Below are 17,225 nucleotides of genomic sequence, written 5' to 3'. Positions count from 1 at the left end.
GGGTAAAAGCCCCTTTGCAGTCTTCTTCCACATCCTCTGGCAGATATGATACAGGCATGCTGAGCTAACCCCTCCCCAAAATTCATGAAGTCAGCCTAAAAATCACAATATTTAAGAAATACATGTAATGGCTCCTCTTTATTTGCTGCTGGATTTCAGTTCTTACAAAAGTAGCCATATTCTCAAACTACTCTCCATGTTCAAAAGCTAGAAATTGCCTCTTTAGAAAAAATAAATGTGCAAAAAAATAAACACCAGGTATTTGTGAAATGTCAAAGACCCTAGAACTGAAACTGAAAGGAAAAAGAGCCAATATCATGAGATTCACATTAAAAGTGTTAGAGGCAGCAACACACAAGAGGCCCTACATAAGACATAGTAGGAAAAACCAGCCTCCAAGTCATAAAAAAAGAGTCTGTCCCTTGCAGACGCCTCCAGTTCCTGTCACAGCTTTGCAGGTATTACCATTGCCTGCCCCATGCACCTGGGCATCGATTCTCTGTGAAAGGGATTGGAAGACCTAGAAGGTCCTGAACACGATCAGTTATCAGCCAATAAATAATGCCTTATCTGATATGCATTTATGTACGTACCCCTGGTTCCTGGTGCAGAGTCCAGTAAACAATCTGCAAGACAAATATTTCTGATACACACGTTTCGCAGCAGACATGCAGCAGGTCTGTGTGCGATCAAACAACTCACTCACCAGGCCCACCTCTGCACACACGAGTTTACTCGATCGCCGTTCCCGAGAGCCCCAGAAAACTGACTTCATTACTAAACTCATGCGCACTGCAAGTTTGAACCCCTAAGGGCAAGGCTCAGACCAGAATATTTCAGCGATCAACAAGAAGAAAGTCACATGAAATAAATGTCAAGTTTTAACTTTTAAACTGTGAAATGGTCTGTATAAATGTCAGCCAATGTGAAAAGGCAAACTGAGAGGTGGGTCCTGCCCTGGGTGCCAGATTCACTCACCCGTCCCTGAGAACAGGGCAGCATCACCCTGTGAAAATGCACAGGTGCATCGCACACCCTCCCAGCGCTATCCGTGCTGATACCGATCATTTGTATTCCCTGCGAGTGAGCGTGGGCGGGCAGGCTTGGGAACACTTCCATGGGTACCCGGTGTGTGAAGAGGTCACCCTGCACGTTAGTCCTGGTATGCAGTGCCAGGAGAATCCAGTAGCTGGACTCTTTGAAGCAACAGCAAGAGGGGAAGTACAGCATCTCCCACTCTGACTTCCATCCCCAACTGCTGCACGGCAAGTCGTCAGCACCACCCTCTCCAAACCCCTGCCTTGGGCACAGGGTGAACATATGCAAGGTTGGGCTTGGTCCCCCAAACCTCTGTCCAGTGATTTGCAGTGGCAAAGCTACAAAGGTCAAAATGAGGAGCCAGCTGTATATCAGCACTGCGAGAGTCCAGCAGTAGCTCTGAAAGGGAGGAAATCCCCTGAACTATTTTGCAGTTAAAACATCATAAAACACTTGGCTCCAGCCACTGCTTGCTCATGTGAATAAAACTTACTGCCAGACTTTCTTCTTTATCTTATTACTCAGCTTTTTCAGAGTCTTACAAAAACCAGGACTTCGGTGCCTTGCCACACAGAAACCAAAGGAAGCTTCCATGAAACCAGCAAACACCTCCCATCTTCTCGCCAATGTTATTTAAAAAAAAAAAAAAAAAAAAAAGGCAAAGCAGAGAGGTTGTACAAGTCAGCCTATAAACCCAGGCGTGAGGAGAGCAATGTCAGTGCTAATGGGGCAAGAAAGGCAGGGTAATTACACCACACCAAAACTGCGATCGTGCTGCATTCCTTTTCGGTGAAGGCCAGCTAAGAATTAGATACACCTCTGTAAGTCATCAAAGGGAGTGACTGTAAGATACAAGGTGCTCGGATTAAGATGAAGTTCTGGGTTTGCCAGTTCTCAGCAATGGCTTTGGTGGCTGGGCTGGGCATATCATTAGCTGTTCCCAAATGGTGTTCACGCCATGCCACTTCTTCTTAATCTATATACAATTCTCAATATTTTAAGAGTCCTAGCAAAGGGCTATACAAACCCAGAACAGGAAGACAATACCTAGTTGCAAAACATTTCTGCAAAATGCTTTTTGTACCTGGTCAACCAGTCAAGTTCAGTAACTCATATCTCTCAGCTTTATTTCAGTGGGACACAAATACCTATCATCCCACTCCAGCTGCTACCATCAGATCTGCAAGCTCAGGCCTTCAGGAATCAGCATAAAACCTCAAGAGCTTCCCTGTTGGGGAGGTTGGTACAAATATTCAGTGGGGCCTATTCTGCGCAGATGATTTAACAAGACTGAGTGGGTGAGCGGATGGATTTGGCTCAGACCTCTCCCTGCTTCAGAAGAACAAATGCAGTAGGTCAGGTTGCAGCACCCACCCTGGCTCTTTGCAGAGGGGGACCATGGGGAAGCTCCCACTGGGGTGGGAGGCACAGTGCTGCCCGGGAAGGCAGCTCTGCTCCTCACTGGGCAGCGCAAAGGTGGATGGACCTTTCTGCCACAGAAAGCCTCCCTAGAAGAAACAGAAGTAGCTGTCCCATAGGCACGACAGCAGGGGCAAAGCTCCTGGCTCCCTCACCTCCAGCTTTGCCTTGTTGGTGGTGCAACCAGGCCATTCAACACCCTCCTGGGCTGTTGTGGGGCGAGCGGAGAACGTGGCACAGAAATAGAAAGGCACAGACAGTCAGTTCCTTAAAAGCATGGGAACTCCTTCCCCTGTCATACCCTCATACTGCAGGTTGTTCCAATCAATTCCTCCAAGGTCAACAGAACAAACATTGCCTTTATTCTTGTTTCTGGAAAACAAGCCAAAAAGGACAAACACAAGGCAAAGCAGCTAGCCAAAGGGCCAAGTCTTTCTCTTTAATTTTCAGAAATTAAAAAGTTCAATTAAAAAGAGCAACAAAACAAAGGCATAATAATAACCAGTCTCCTCACAAGAACTCATGCTTTGGCACAGAGGACTGGCTGGCCTGATTTTATGTCCAGTAAGTTTATTTTTATTCAATAAATAAAGTGGCTCCTTCTACAGCAGAGGAAAAGATGATGTGTTGTGAGAAGAGCTCCTTGGGCATCACATAACACTGTACCACTAAATAAAAATAAAAACCTTAGGGTGATTTCTGTTCTCTCCTAGGCCAGCACAAAACAATAAAATGCAGCAGAGGTGAGCAGCACACAGGAGCTGACAAAACCATCCAACTAACTCCAGTTCCTCTTTGTGGTGAACTTGTGAGTGCATTCACCTCACCACTCGAAAGCCAACCATTTTTAGTGTGTGATGGTTTCATGTTACTGCACTGTTTATGAATTCAGTTTCCTGGCATTATTTGAGGAAGGTGCTTTTCCACGTGGTGACGCCTGACACCCAATGTTCTGGCATGAAGAAAGCGGTCCAGTGGTTTTTCTGTGCTGAGACCTGGACAGCGCCACAGGGATCCCCACTGCCTTTGTGTCGAGCTGCGCTGGGACAAATAGAGAAGTCCTGATTCAAGTATGTGACTTCCTGCAGAGCTGTATGTACAAGCATAAGCTTCTGTCTATAAGCCTTAAATGTCTCCCAGATGAGCATCCAGAAGCGAAAACACTCCCAATTGAGTGGACACTACTGAAAACATAACCAAGCATCTAAACACTTACACAATCTTTACTTATTCTCAGCAGCTCTTGATTCCTTGAATGGCATCACCTCATGATTGGAAGCATTTCCCCATGGACACACGCCTGCATACTGAAACTGAAAATATTGCAATGACTTAGTCCTTCCACATCACTTTACACAAGGTGAGTAATTAATCCTTACAGCGCCTCAGTGAAGGAAGGACAGTGACACTCATCAACCCAACCCAACGCAAATGGAGACTCAGAGAAGTCGAGTGACCTGAGTAAGGTCCTGCAGACAGAACTTAATGCCAGGTTTGACAACTCCAGAATCTGGCATTCCAGTACAAGGGGCAGAAGATATGCCAAGCCCAGTCACTACGTCATGTTGCTAAAGAGGTGCTTGTGTCACCAAACCCTAGTTGTGGGGAAATGAGAATAAAGCCCTCTTGAAATCCCCCCCAGGACCCTACACTCGCACACGGTATCATTACCGTATGCTTGCCGGGACAGGTCACTTGCGCTGCGGTAAAGGCAAGGGATGCCGAGACGAGGAGAGCCAGTGGCCTTAGTCAGAGGCAGCTTTGTCATTTTCTCCGTAAACTGCCGGGGAGTCCTAGGCAGGCCCCTGGATTGCACAAATGTCAGAGAGGGAAAATGGGAGCCACTTCTCTTCCTAACGCCGCATTGCATAACAAAGGACATGGCACGCAAATAGGAGCTACCCCTCCGTAATGAGCAATTGACAGCCTACCGGCTTACACAATTAGCTTAAGTCGTTACGAGTTTTGCGGCGAGGATTTCAAAGCACCTGCTGCATGACATGGCTAGCAGCCGGCTATGCATCCAGCAGCGCAGGGCGCCGGGGCCGCGCTCGCCGCCTCACCCCGCGGGCCGCGTTACCGCCTGGCGGGGGGCTTGCCCCACTGTGGTGCTTTAGGACTTGGTGCCTCCCCGGCCCGGCCACCTCGTTCCCCCTCCAGCACCTCGGGTGGCTCCTCGCGGGCCGAGGCCGAGGCAGACCCCGACCCCGAGAGGGCTGCGGGCGCCCTGCCGCAGGGCCGTCGCACGGGGCTGGGGCTGCCGCGTAGCCGCCCCCGGCCCTGGCGGCTCTCCTCGCCCCCAGCCCTGCTCATCCCCATCCCTCCCCGATCCCCGCTCGTCCCCATCCTCTCCCCAATCCCCTCCCTGACCCCTCCTCTCCCTCGGATCCCCCCTCGCCCCCATCCCCTCCCCGATCCCTGCTCGCCCCCAGCCCTGCTCACCCCCATGCCCTCCCCGATCCCTCCTCGCCCCCATCCTCTCCCTGATCCCTCCTCGCCCCCAGCCCTGCTCACCCCCATCCCTCCCCGATCCCTGCTCGCCCCCATCCCCTCCCCGATCCCCCCTCGCCCCCATCCCCTCCCCGATCCCTGCTGCCCCCCAGCCCTGCTCCATCCCATTCCCCCCCCGATCCCTCCTCTAACCCCGATCCTTCCTCTACCCCAACCCCTCCTCGCCCCCATCCCCTCCCCGATCCCTGCTGCCCCCCAGCCCTGCTCGATCCCATTCCCCCCCCGATCCCTCCTCTAACCCCGATCCTTCCTCTACCCCAACCCCTCCTCGCCCCCATCCCCTCCCCGATCCCTGCTGCCCCCCAGCCCTGCTCGATCCCATTCCCCCCCCGATCCCTCTTCTAACCCCGATCCTTCCTCTACCCCAACCCCTCCTCGCCCCGAACCCCTCCTCTGCCTCGGTCCTCTCCCCGACCCCCTCCCCGACCCCTCCTCTGCGCCGGCTCCCTGCTCTCCCCGACCCCCTCCCGGCTCCCTCCGCTCCTCTCCGCTCCGGCCCCGCCGCCGCCGCCGCCGCCGCGGGGCACGGGCGAAGCGGAGCGCGCCGCCGCCGCCGCCGCCGCCCTGCCCGGCTCCCCCCAGGCCAGGGGCCGGGCTCTCCGCTCCCCGCCAGGCGCGGCCACCTCCCCTTCTTCCCCCTCCTCCTCCTCCTCCTCCTTCTCGCCTTCCTACTTCTGCGCCGCCGCCGCCGCCGCCGCTCGGCTCCCCGCTCCGCTGCCGCCGGGGCCGCGGCTCGCTCCCCCCCGCGCCGCCGCCCCCGGCCCCCTCCCGCCCTGCCCGCTCCCGCGCCGCCGCCGCCGCCGCTTCCACAAGATGGCGGGCACCGTGGCCGAGCGGGACGCGCCGGTGAGTGCGGGGGCCGCCGCCGCGGGGCCGCCGCGACCGGGGGGGGGGGAAGGGGAAGGAGAAGGGAGGCGGCAGCAGCCCCCGCCCGGGCGCCGAGCGGGCCGCCTCGCCGCCGCCGCTGCTTCCCGGCCTCACCGCTTGCTTTTTTACCTGTAGAAAATCGAGGACGGGCATTTAAACAACTCCCTGGGCTCCCCGGTGCAAGCCGATGTGTACTTCCCTCGCCTGGTAAACCGCCTTTCCTCGGGTTTTAGCCCCTTTTTACCGCCCCCCCCCCCCCCGCTCCGCCGCCCCGCCGCGGCGGCTGGCGACGCCGAGTGACCCGCTGCCGCCCCCACCCGCCTCCTCTTGCAGATCGTCCCCTTCTGCGGGCACATCAAAGGCGGGATGCGGCCCGGGAAGAAGATCCTGGTCATGGGCATCGTGGACCTCAACCCCGAGAGGTAACGCCGGCGCCGCGGAGCCCTCCTTCCCCAGGACGATTATTTTTATCGCTTTAAATATAGCGTGCTGCTTTCTCCTCTGACCCCTAGAGGGGGCATTTCCGCGCGGCGACCCCAGCGTTTCGCTTGGAGTAAAGCAGGGCGCATGTTAGACCGTATATATGTATATATGTGTATATATATATACACACACACGCACATACCTATGCTCTAATGGTGTCCTTGCCCCCGCCGAGCTTTCGGGACTCGTCGTTCCCCTCTGCCCGTTTTAATGAGCTGAGGGAAGAGGCTGGCGGGCGGCATTTGGGAGTTTATTTGCTCGTTTCTGGCTGAACGAGAGCTGTTTTCGCCGTGTTGCAGCTTCGGCATCAGCCTGACCTGCGGGGAGTCAGAGGATCCTCCCGCAGACGTGGCCATCGAGCTGAAAGCGGTGTTTACCGAGCGGCAGTTTGTCAGGAACTCTTGCGTCGCCGGAGAATGGGGGGAAGAGCAGTCGTCTATTCCTTATTTTCCCTTTATACCGGACCAGCCCTTTAGGGTGAGTACCAAGATCGCAGCAGCATGCGCCGTCGCTGATAAAGTGTCGCTTGATGAGAACCGCAGCAGAATAGCACTCGCCTCTTGCGAAGTCGCAGGGTGGCCCACACGCCTCTTTGGCTGAGGCCGTGGTTGCCACATTGGATGTACTGATCAAAAGTCGTCTGGGGATCCTGCTTCTGCGGCCGCTTGTGACCGCAGGCGCTTCAGATGGGGCTGTAAACACATCCCTGGGGTGTTATGACAAGCTGGAGATGGTAGTACTCTGTGATGAAGCACACTTCCTGAGTTTAGTTTTATAGCTATAAATTAAGAAGTACCTCTATGTTATTACTGCATTTTAAGTTATTACCAGAGAATGTAAATACTCAGTTGGACTGCCACGTGTTTTGATTATTATTTTTTTTAATGGACATACTGTTTGCAGTTTAGTGCAGCTAATGAGGATCTTGTTCATCCTTTGTCTCTAGGGATGTTACACTGAGGTTGACCATAGCCCTTTGTGTTAGCAGATTAAATAACTAAGCAATAGTGGTATTCTTTTCTGAATGCTGGGATTAAATCTTGTGTCAGGTGTAAGTTGGTAGTCACTTGAAAATGGTGTACATGGAAAAGCTGTGGTGCAAGGGATGGCCTGGGTTGACCTAGAAGCAGTTTCCCATCTGTAGTGTTTATGGTTATGTGAAGATGTATTTGCTAATCAGGACTAACAAAGTATGCAGCTGCAGAGGGCTTCTTCTCTCTCAGCTGTTTGGCTACATTGGGAAAAAAGGCTGCATGCCTTCTCCATGTGGCTGACCCAGAAAAAACCTCCTTCTCCTCCTCCTCCTTTCCACCCCTCTTATGAAACCTGGGTGGCCCCTCTGATAAATGCCAATGCTCTGACCAGCTGCTGAACTCTTAATCCTTCTTGCCCCCAAGATAATCTCCCCCAGCCCCAAAAGCTTCCTGTCTCCCCAGATGCTTGGGTTTTGCAAGGGTGTTTGTGACTGGTTTTGCTGTGAATTGGTTGTGCTCCACTTGCTCCTGCAAACTCTCCCGTCATAAGTGGCAGCACCCTTTGGCGCATATGGGAAATGCACTTGAAAGGGGTTGGAGGTTTGGTCCTGCTCTTGCTGAGAGGGTTGTACCAGTAGCTTCAGTGGGTGGTGGCTGAGCCCTCAGTCAAGCTAGACAAATTATCTAGAGCATGTTCTGTGGACGTCCCACTAATGACAGTTTACATTAGAGGACAGTAATATCACACATCTTTGGCATGAGATACTGTAGAAGGGGAAGGTTTTTTTTTTTCCCCACAAACACATAAATGGAATTTAGGCTCCCAGTTGACTCTGTACCTTTGATAGTCTCCTTCTCAGTGAGTAACTTAAATGGACTATTAAGTGTTCTTGCCAATTACTTGTGATCCAGATCAATAATCGTTCTGGTGTTGCCCAGGGTGATCTGAAAAAGTGGATCGTAAGCAGTGTTGAGGCTAACCATATCTTTTACATAACAAGGCCTGAGGCTGGAGGCACCTGCCGCAATGACACGGGAGCTGCACAGTAGCATGGGTGTTTCCCTGTTACGTGGTGCGCTATCGGGTCCCCATGGGACAAGGCTTATGAAAAAATTAAGCTCTCTTAGACTGTCCAATGCCACTTCCGCCAGTGCAGTGTACCCTAAATCTGGGGACATCCAGTTTATCACTGGCTCTAGCAGTAGAGTCAAGAGCCTGAAAGCAGCATTTCACTGCAGACCACCAGCCTCTAGAAATGACCCAGGATTTACTCATGGATTCCCTGCAGGTTTTCTTTTTAGCCTCTCCAAACCCAGAGGTCTCCAAGGGCGTGTGCAAACTAGAATCATAAACACTCTGTGTCCTCAATGCCCTGCTTCCTGGTGTGGCAGCTCCTGCGAAGCTTAACTACAGGGCACCCTTTTGAGCCCCAGTAATATCAGGAATCCCCGGACCTGTTCAGAGCGGATGGTCCAATTCCAGGCTTTGTTGCCTTTCCAGAGCATTTCTGCAGGGCTCTGGGAGGCAAGATGAGCTGTATCCCTCCCTGATCCTGTTTGCGCCTCCTATCAACGGTCAAACTGAATTCAGGCCATCCCGCACCGAATCTCCCTCACCCCAGCCCCAGTATGGGGTTGAGTCCGACAAGGGTCTGGGTGCATCCGCAATAGTGCAGCCTTTTTGGTTGCGCAGCTGCTGTGCGAGTGCGCGCAGCGCTAGTGTGTGAGAGCAGAGGGCAAACCTATTCCTTCACTGATCTTTGCTCCTTTCCAGTAAATTACCGAAGGCTGGTGAGTGTTGCACAGGGAACTGCCCCCTCATTCTGCAGCAACAAACTGTAGCAAGGCATGCAAAATATGGGTTGGAGATATGGTTTCTTCCCCCTGTAATTAGCAATTTAGGTCTGCCTCTGGCATTATTCCAAGAGGCGAAACCTCCTTGATGTAAACGGGACTGCAGTCCGCAGAGCCACAGGACTGGGATCCAGAGTCCTTCTGGCCATGGCAGTGAGATTGAATTAATGCCCCTGTGAAGTAGGAGAAGATCCATCATAGTGTAACTGGGATTGTGGGGGCAAATTGGTCTCTGCCCTTTCTGTTACATGGTATGTAAGTAGCAAAATGTGCAACAATACCAAATACAGTTAAACGCTAACTGAGTGCTCTTTGTGTCCTGTGAAATAACTTCCCAGTTACATTGTGAACATGGCTCATCATTTTATTTTTTACAGGTTGAGATACTTTGTGAGCATCCCCGTTTTAGAATATTTGTGGATGGACATCAGCTCTTTGATTTTTACCACCGTATTGAAACATTGTCAGCAATTGACACAATAAAGATAAATGGAGATCTCCAGCTTACAAAACTTGGCTGACCTTGTTAGAACTGTAGAATCCAAAGCGGCTCAGGTGCCATCATCTGTTTGGAGAAGTGACAGCCGGCTCTGGACACAACTATAGTAGGAAGGCTGCCCTGTTCCTTTCCCCGTGTGCAGTCCTTTCCTCATATGCCGTTGAACTGGGCTGTTGTTTATCCTAACGAAGAACACTGTTGGTTAATAGACACTGAGCCATTTTTCTTGGATCAAAATAGCTCACCTGTGCTGGATAATCAAATTGGAATGGATTCAGAAAGACTTGCAGTCTTTTTTTTTTAAATCTCATAGAAAGGCAATTTCTGAAATGCTGTGCTAAAACCAGTTACTGAAGAGCAGCAACAACAACAAAGCTTTTCTTTTGCAAATACTGTTTCTGCACTGGAGTAGTGTAGCACAACACAACGTCATGTGCTGAGGTCCTTACACAGGGCCAGAGCCTGGTTCCATGGAAATCAGTGGCAAAACTCCCGTTCGCTTTAATGGGGTACAATCAAACTGTCTAGTCCTTAGTCGAGCACAATTCCCATTGGTGTCTATGGGATTTTTGCACGTACCTGGGGGCCAGCTCTTCTGCCGGTGTAAATCAGCTTGTCTCCATTGGGTGCAATGGACTTTCGCTGATTGCTCCCACCCGCTGATCTGGCCCAAGGACTGTGTAAAAACTGAATGAGGGTGTCAGGACACAGCCTGTATATTTTAGTCAGGGTATTTGCATAGAATGTAGATCGTTACAAGTTTTTGCACAATGTATTGTTAATACGATTTTTAAAGCTTATCTGTAGTTTTATTTATTTATACTCATTGTATGTATTATTAGTAAAAATGAACAATATTACTGATCGTTAAGAACAGCAAAGTGTAAACATTTTGAATGTACAAAATGTCTTAGGTTCTTTTAAACTTAACATATCATTCTTGAAAAATCATGTTTCCTATTGAACATTTAGTTACATTTTAATGAAGCCCTCTAGGCCCTGGGAAAATGTGGGAGTGGTAGTTGGTGGGGGTTGGGGGGAACTCTTTGCATATTCACTAGAAACTGTTTTTCAGGGCTTTCTAACTTTGCTGCACAGGATAGGTTTGAATTAAGGTCAGTCTGTTTTTAAAACTTAAATAGCAAATTTGTAGGTTTAGCTGTGCTTTTGTAACTCGAGAAAAATTTAAATTTGGCAGTTTCTTAGTTCAGCAACCAGCCTCTTTCCTGGGGAGATGGGAGATTTTCTGCATTTATTTAAGAACATATTTGGCCTTTGATATGACAATTAAAACTTGTCTAGACAGCGAAGTTATTAATGCTTGAAAATCAACTACTGCACATGAATAATAACTTTTCAAGTAGCTTTTTAAATACTAGGTATAGCTGTATAAACACAGTCATTGTGCTACACTATAAATGAACACAACCACTTTTCTTGACTTCTTTAGGACTACACTTTTTCTTTGGCTGCTCACAATAGACTATAACAGGTCTTTCTGAGTAGTTATGATATAAATGTATATTTAGGCAATTTTGAAAACATGTAATATGGGGACTTTCTCAGATACAGAATACAAATGCGATTTTTGTAGCACAGTGTTTAAAAAAAAAAAAAAAAAAGCAGAGAAGAATCTCACAAACAGAACTATGTTAAGCTTGCAATAAAGATGTGGTTTAAGGCAACCAGAACTGGAATATCCAAAGTTAAGGATAGAATGCCAGTTGCAAAGCCTCATTTTGTGCTAATTTGGCCTGCAGTTAAGAAGCCTTAGACTGCAAGCTGAAATTCCGACTGTGGCTCCAGTCCAAAGCCTGTTGAGGTCAATCAGAGTCCTCTGAGCACAAAGGCATACAGGCCTGATTCTTATTTCACACGAGCGTAAATCTCTTTGTAAAGCCAATGGGGTGCTGCTGGTGTGAATGAGTTGAGAGTCAGGCTGCCACCTACATAATAAAAGTTAAAAATGGAAGTTTTAGCCTTAACGTTGAATTCTCTAACTTTTTTTTTCCTTTTTCCAAATTAAGCCAGAGCCTGTTATTTTTCAGATGATCTTTTTATTTGGTGTGTGGCTTTAGGATTTACATCGGACTCTGTACTACAGATTGAATCTTCATATGAAATATTCCTGTCTTGCTCTGTTTTTATTCTATTACATGATACAGGATGATGGCACCATTTTCCATTGTATAAAGAATGCTGACAGTGTTTTGGTACAAAATATATTCTTTAAAAATAATAATAATAATGATAATAAAAATCCAAGGGAAAGGTGCTTCTACATGAGCTGTTTGGATTTTTCTCCAGCTTTGAAATGGTCTGTAGCTCTAAAGCAGATGCAGGTAGCAGATGAAATTCTTATTTGGAGAGATACTTAGCACCCACCTTGCCTAGTGTTTTCTCCAACTGTACGTGTAAGGTCAGGTCTCCTGATGCAGCACCGTTGCCTGAGGTCCCCCTGCTAGTTTGGTGGGCCAGAAAGTACCAGACTGGAGAGAATAGCACCCTGACCCTCTGATAGCGCAAAGCCAAAAGAGATCTTCCTCGTAGCACAGAGCCAATAGAGGTTTCCCCTCCAGACCTTCTGCTGCAGCCCAGAACAAAGGATTTGGCTGAATTGTATTTCCAGCCCCTTGGGATTCCTGGTAGCTGAGGTAGGCTGGGGCAGCCTCCGACCGTTCCTATCCTGCACGGGCTCGGCACAGCACAGCGCGTAGGCTAGGGGTGCTGAGATGAGCTCCAAGCACCGTTGTGCCAGTGGCATCTCCATCGGGAGCGGGGCCCTCGGGATATTGCCCACTGTGCTGTATGCTCCAGTGCATTCCTGCTCCAGTAGTTTTCTGTCTCAGGAAAATGCTTTTCTGAGCCTCCCTGTGGTTTTACCTTTGCGCATCTCCACCGAGAGCAGTGCCCACCACCTGATTCTGCCTGCTGCGGTTTCCAAGCCGGGCTCAGAGGCAGGAAGGGTGAGAACCCACTTCTGATGTATTGTGGTTTGGCTGAGCACTCAGAAAGGGGCAGAAAATCACAGTTAGGGTGTCCGCATCCATTTGTCTGCGTAATACACTTTCGGGAGCCTTTTTGTTTTTCTTTTGCTCTGGGGCAGTACCAGGCTGTGGCAGGTGAAGGAAGGACGAGGTCTGTTTGTAACCAAGGGCTGTTCCATGCATGCTCGGTTTACGTTGGCTAACCGCATTCAGAAGCTACTGCTGAACACTTTTACACACAGTGTAAGTCAGAGAAAACCAAGGCCTTAAATGTTTCTGTTCAGTTACACTTTGAGCCAAATGCAAATGCTTAAGATGGGACACTGTGCTGCAAAATTTATATCTGAATTCTTTGGTCTCCAGAATTGAGGGATTATTCAGATCTTCATTTGGGATATAAGCCCTACCAGAGTCGAAATCAGACTGTTTCCAAATTGGGCCAGATTTTCAACATGCTCTGCTCCCAGTAGTTTGTATTGCTTTTAGTAGGGACAGACAGTCTGTGAGCTTCCTGGAAGCTTTGATTCTTCAGGAACAAGGGGGTGCTTGAACCAACTTTGGAAATCTCTGTCTGGAATCTATTAGCTGAATATCTCCTTTGTTTCCTCTGAATCAGGAAATTAATCTTGAAATGAAGGAAGCCTTGAATGGGTAAAAACCCTGCGCAGTGAAATCCTTCCACTTAGCATAGTGTTATTTTTTTTCTAAAAAAGAAAAATTGAAAACAACCAAAAAAACTGTCCCCAAATTACTTGATTATGTTTAGAATTGGCTGTGATAAAGCCGATATATTTTTTAAAAATGTAAGTTTATTGCCTACTCAGAAAGAGCCTTGAAATACTTTGGTATTGTGTGAGATAGTGTTTGTCTAAACATCTTTCACAGAAATGCTTTTTCACGGCCAAGTTGTTAAAAATGTTATGCAATACCTTCTTTTTGTGTCACAATTAGAAATGTTTGCCCCACCTTGAAAGAACATTTTGTTCATATGTTGTCTGTGTGAATTTGCACTAACTTATATTCTCTCCCCCCTCCTTGACTAGCTTGAGAAGAAATAGGTGTAATATTGCTAAACCGGTTGATTGTAACATCTGCTTGAGGCATAGCATCTTTCTCGAGGGTTGTTTCAAGTAAATTTTCAAATTTTCTTCAAGAAGTCTGAAAACCAAAGAGAGCCCCTGGTTCACCGTTCTGCTCTGCCGGTTTCCCACCCCGTCACTCTCCTGAAGTGAGGCTGAGAGGGGAAGCCCAAAGCTTTTAACGTGTGGGAGCAGCATTGCGATTTTATCTTCCAGGATTTAAAACTATTCACTGTGAGGAAATGACAACGAAGTGGCCACAGTACTCCCAAGCTTGCTAGTAGTGTTGTGGTAGTGTAACGTAGTACAGTCCTAATGGAGCATGAGTTCAGAGGAGAAGCAGTGGGCATTTTGGAGCCAGGCAAGAGCCCAGGCTTTGGACGGGGTGAGTTGCCCAAGGATGTGCGTTTGACACACCACTAGCTGCCACCTTCTGCAACCCCCGTATCAAAACACACTGCAAAGAGCAGGATGGCCAAGAGTTTGGAAGGCGTGAACTGGCTCTATGTTCTTACCTTTCTTCTTCGAAAGAGGCTCCTAAATAAATAACAGGAAAATTTAGAGGCAGCCATGCCACTAAGGTATTCTCTCCTGCAATCAAGCAGCGTGTCCTGCCGCTCATTCATGAGAGGTGCTTCCCGCGGAAACCACAGCGCTGCTGTCATCGCTGAGGTTGGTTACAGGGACCTTTTTACACAGCAGACCGCAGAACTGCAATTCTGCTAAGCCTGTTGGTGGCAGCTCTAAGGAGCCTCCCTGGCACCCATAATTGATACGGTAGTATGTGGAATGAGTGTCAGGCTGACGGCAGCCCTAAATGCTTACTGGGATAAGCATAGGAGTTAGGAGGAAAAGCTGTATTTACGTCCACACAAGTCTGCAAATAGTTAGTGACCTGAGCAGGTTTTTATAATTGTGGGGTTTGTTCTGAGTTTCTCATGTGGATCAGAAAGCTTACAGGTAAAGGTCACTTCGCAATAAATGGTGTGTGGGGTCAGAACTAGAGTCAGCCCAAATAGGGAGAAGAAATGAGCTGCAGACGCTTTATCTGGCTTTGATACACCCTCCCAGCTCCTCCCAGCAATCACTGCTGTTAAGAACATGCACAATTACTATAACCAGGAGATTCAGCAGCATGTGCAGCTTCAAAATAATAAACTCACACTTTGCCACAGGTCCTCCCTAGCTTCTGTTGCTAGGCTATTGGATCCATCTGTCAACAAATAGCTACATCAGGCTGCTTTTAAAGCCCATAGTAAAACTCCCTTTGACTTCAGTGGAAATGGGTCCACAGGAAAAGGGGTATTTCCAGCCCTCCCTTTCCAGTCTATATTTTCAGCTGGGACGTATTTAAAAATGTGTCTATCCATTCATTCTCTTGAGTTTATTTTTAAGTATGAATAGAGGAATATTTCTGTCTGCGTTACTTGTTTGAGTAGAGTCAACAGAAAGTACAGCCTCTCCTTGTTGCAGTAACAGTGGTTTCACAGTTAGCCAATGAAATGTTTTATGTTTGTTACCGTCTGATTTTAAAAAGTGAGGATGTGCACGAAATGATCTGGCAATAATAATAATAATAATAATAATATGTATTATTCACCACAGATCTATTTTTATGTGTTGTGCCAATTTGATAATGAACTTTTAATAACAATAAAATGTGAAATCATCACTAGGTGGTTCTGTCTTTTATCTGAATTGCTAATCCTAATTACACACCCTCTTTTTTTCTTTAACTTCTGGCCTCTTTTATCTTCTGTTTTTCAGATATAGCTAACTCGCTCATAAAACTAGTATGAAATTTGGGGATGAGATGTGCAGCTTTGATAGCAGCTTGTGCAAAACCACTTCTTAGTTTAAATGCATCATGCAGAACAATCAAACAACTTTATTAGAGGAAAGAATAGCTTGCTTACTCATGCAAGGTTCCCGCTGACATCACTGGGCAGTGTAAGCCTCGGGAGTTAACGTGCATGCCTCTGACCTTAGGGCCAGGACATCAGGTTTTTGACACAGACGCCTGATCACTTTTGCGTTGGATAAAGCAGCCTGTCTCTGCAGCGTAACTCACGCACGATCCAGCTCACTCTGGTGGGACTAGATTCATGAGTGAGGATTACATGGTGAGTAAAACCACAAGACCAGCTCTAGGGATGTGGCGTTATGAGATCCAGCGTTTCACTCTTTGGCATGATCCTGACTAAAGTTCACGCTGACCTGAGCAAGTGCAAGAGGAAGTTTCAAGGTCTCAGCTTCTTCTAGCTAAAGCTATTGGAAAAAATTCATGTGACCCCAAGTAGGAAAGGATTATGCCCAACATCTGCTTGCGGTTATAAGAAATGAGTTAGGTTTCTGAGGCAAACCTCAAAATCTGAAATAGCAGATGAGCAAGATTTGAATGTAGTTAGTTCTGTTTTTCTTCCAGTAAAATGGTAACGGGTCAGGTGCTCCCCACACAGTTCATTCCAACTTTAACCCATCAGCATGGATCCATGGCCCTCCCTGCTCACAGCCAGCCTGAAATTGGCCCTTTATTTACTATTCACAGTCTTAAAGGGGGTATGCTAAGACATCTAGGGAACCCAAGCTAAAGAACAGTGTCAGGTAACCCAGATGCAAAGCAAAAATAAGGAGGGCAGAGAGAAATACACACAACAGCCAGAAATTTGTATGGCACTGACCTGGTTCAGAGCCAGCAGGAATTTCTCAGTGACTTTGATGGGCTTTAGGCAAAGTTTTACATTTGAGGGCACTTCCAGTAGCCCCAGCATAGAGTCTGCACAAATCAGCCAAGCACAGTCTCTAAAGGAAGGAGCCCTCCCACCATGTAGAGCAGCATCGTACAGCAAACTTCAGGCTTCAATAACCCCTTTGCAGAAATGTGGCTAGTGGAGTTGCAGAGGTGTGAACTCACCTTGCTTTCCCTCAGACCTTCTTTGTGTCAGGTGCCCTGGTGGGATCTGTGCTCTGTGACCCCAAGAGCAGTCCATATTTTGTTTCTGCACACAACTTTCAGCTGAACAGGAGAAGGCCTACTGCCCTACAGTCTTTTGATATTGCCTCCAACGGGCAAAAATTTCCCTCATTGAAAATCGCCTTCATTACACCTACCATAGATGTTGAAGCTGTGTGTATGGATGCACGCAAACCACCCTCTCACTTAGGGATACGGTTCTCCTTAGAGTAAGCCCTGTTTGCTGTTTCTGAGGGTGGGATTTTACATTTGGCACTCAATTTGAGCAGGAAGATAAATAATATCATATCTTCCCCACACCAAACCACTCCGAATTTTGTTCTGTTTTAGAAGGGATACAATGTAATCATCCCTTAAGAAGTGTATCCCAAACAACTCTGGCATACCAAGACAAGTGGAACATAAGCCCCAAGCCGCCCCTGCTCGGTCAGCCCACACTTATTTGATATTTTCAGGCACAGGCATGTTAGAAATGCCTGTGCACAAGGTTCGAAGCTTGGCTGTACCTTGGCAGAGCACCCACCATGCATAAAGGCAGGA

At 48.2% G+C, this 17,225-nt stretch overlaps 1 protein-coding gene and 1 long non-coding RNA gene across 4 annotated transcripts; one reads left to right on the top strand and one right to left on the bottom strand.

Moving 5' to 3' along the window:
- Positions 1-2,875: 2,875 nt before the first annotated feature.
- Positions 2,876-6,063, bottom strand: LOC106499988 (uncharacterized). Of its 3 annotated transcripts, none has more exons than XR_010883654.1 (4): positions 5,965-6,063; positions 4,129-4,262; positions 3,674-3,770; positions 2,876-3,493 (listed from the first exon to the last, which is right to left on the bottom strand). It is a non-coding gene; the product is annotated as an uncharacterized lncRNA (long non-coding RNA). The 3 variants fall into 3 exon arrangements; XR_001295305.2 differs by lacking the exon at positions 5,965-6,063 and adding an exon at positions 4,397-4,747; XR_001295304.2 differs by lacking the exon at positions 5,965-6,063 and having other exon boundaries at positions 4,129-4,747.
- On the top strand, positions 5,769-15,368 carry LGALSL (galectin like). Its single transcript, XM_067292792.1, has 5 exons — positions 5,769-5,814; positions 5,971-6,042; positions 6,169-6,257; positions 6,618-6,795; positions 9,524-15,368. The coding sequence occupies exons 1-5, from the start codon at positions 5,782-5,784 to the stop codon at positions 9,665-9,667; spliced, it is 516 nt and encodes a 171-aa protein (XP_067148893.1). The 5' UTR covers positions 5,769-5,781; the 3' UTR covers positions 9,668-15,368.
- The last annotated feature ends 1,857 nt before the right edge of the window (positions 15,369-17,225 follow it).

Source organism: Apteryx mantelli, chromosome 3, assembly GCF_036417845.1.
Source record: "Apteryx mantelli isolate bAptMan1 chromosome 3, bAptMan1.hap1, whole genome shotgun sequence".
Classification (NCBI taxonomy): Eukaryota; Metazoa; Chordata; class Aves; order Apterygiformes; family Apterygidae; genus Apteryx; species Apteryx mantelli.
The sequence above is the reverse complement of the archived record's forward strand: the minus strand, read 5'-3'. Positions and strand labels throughout refer to the sequence as shown.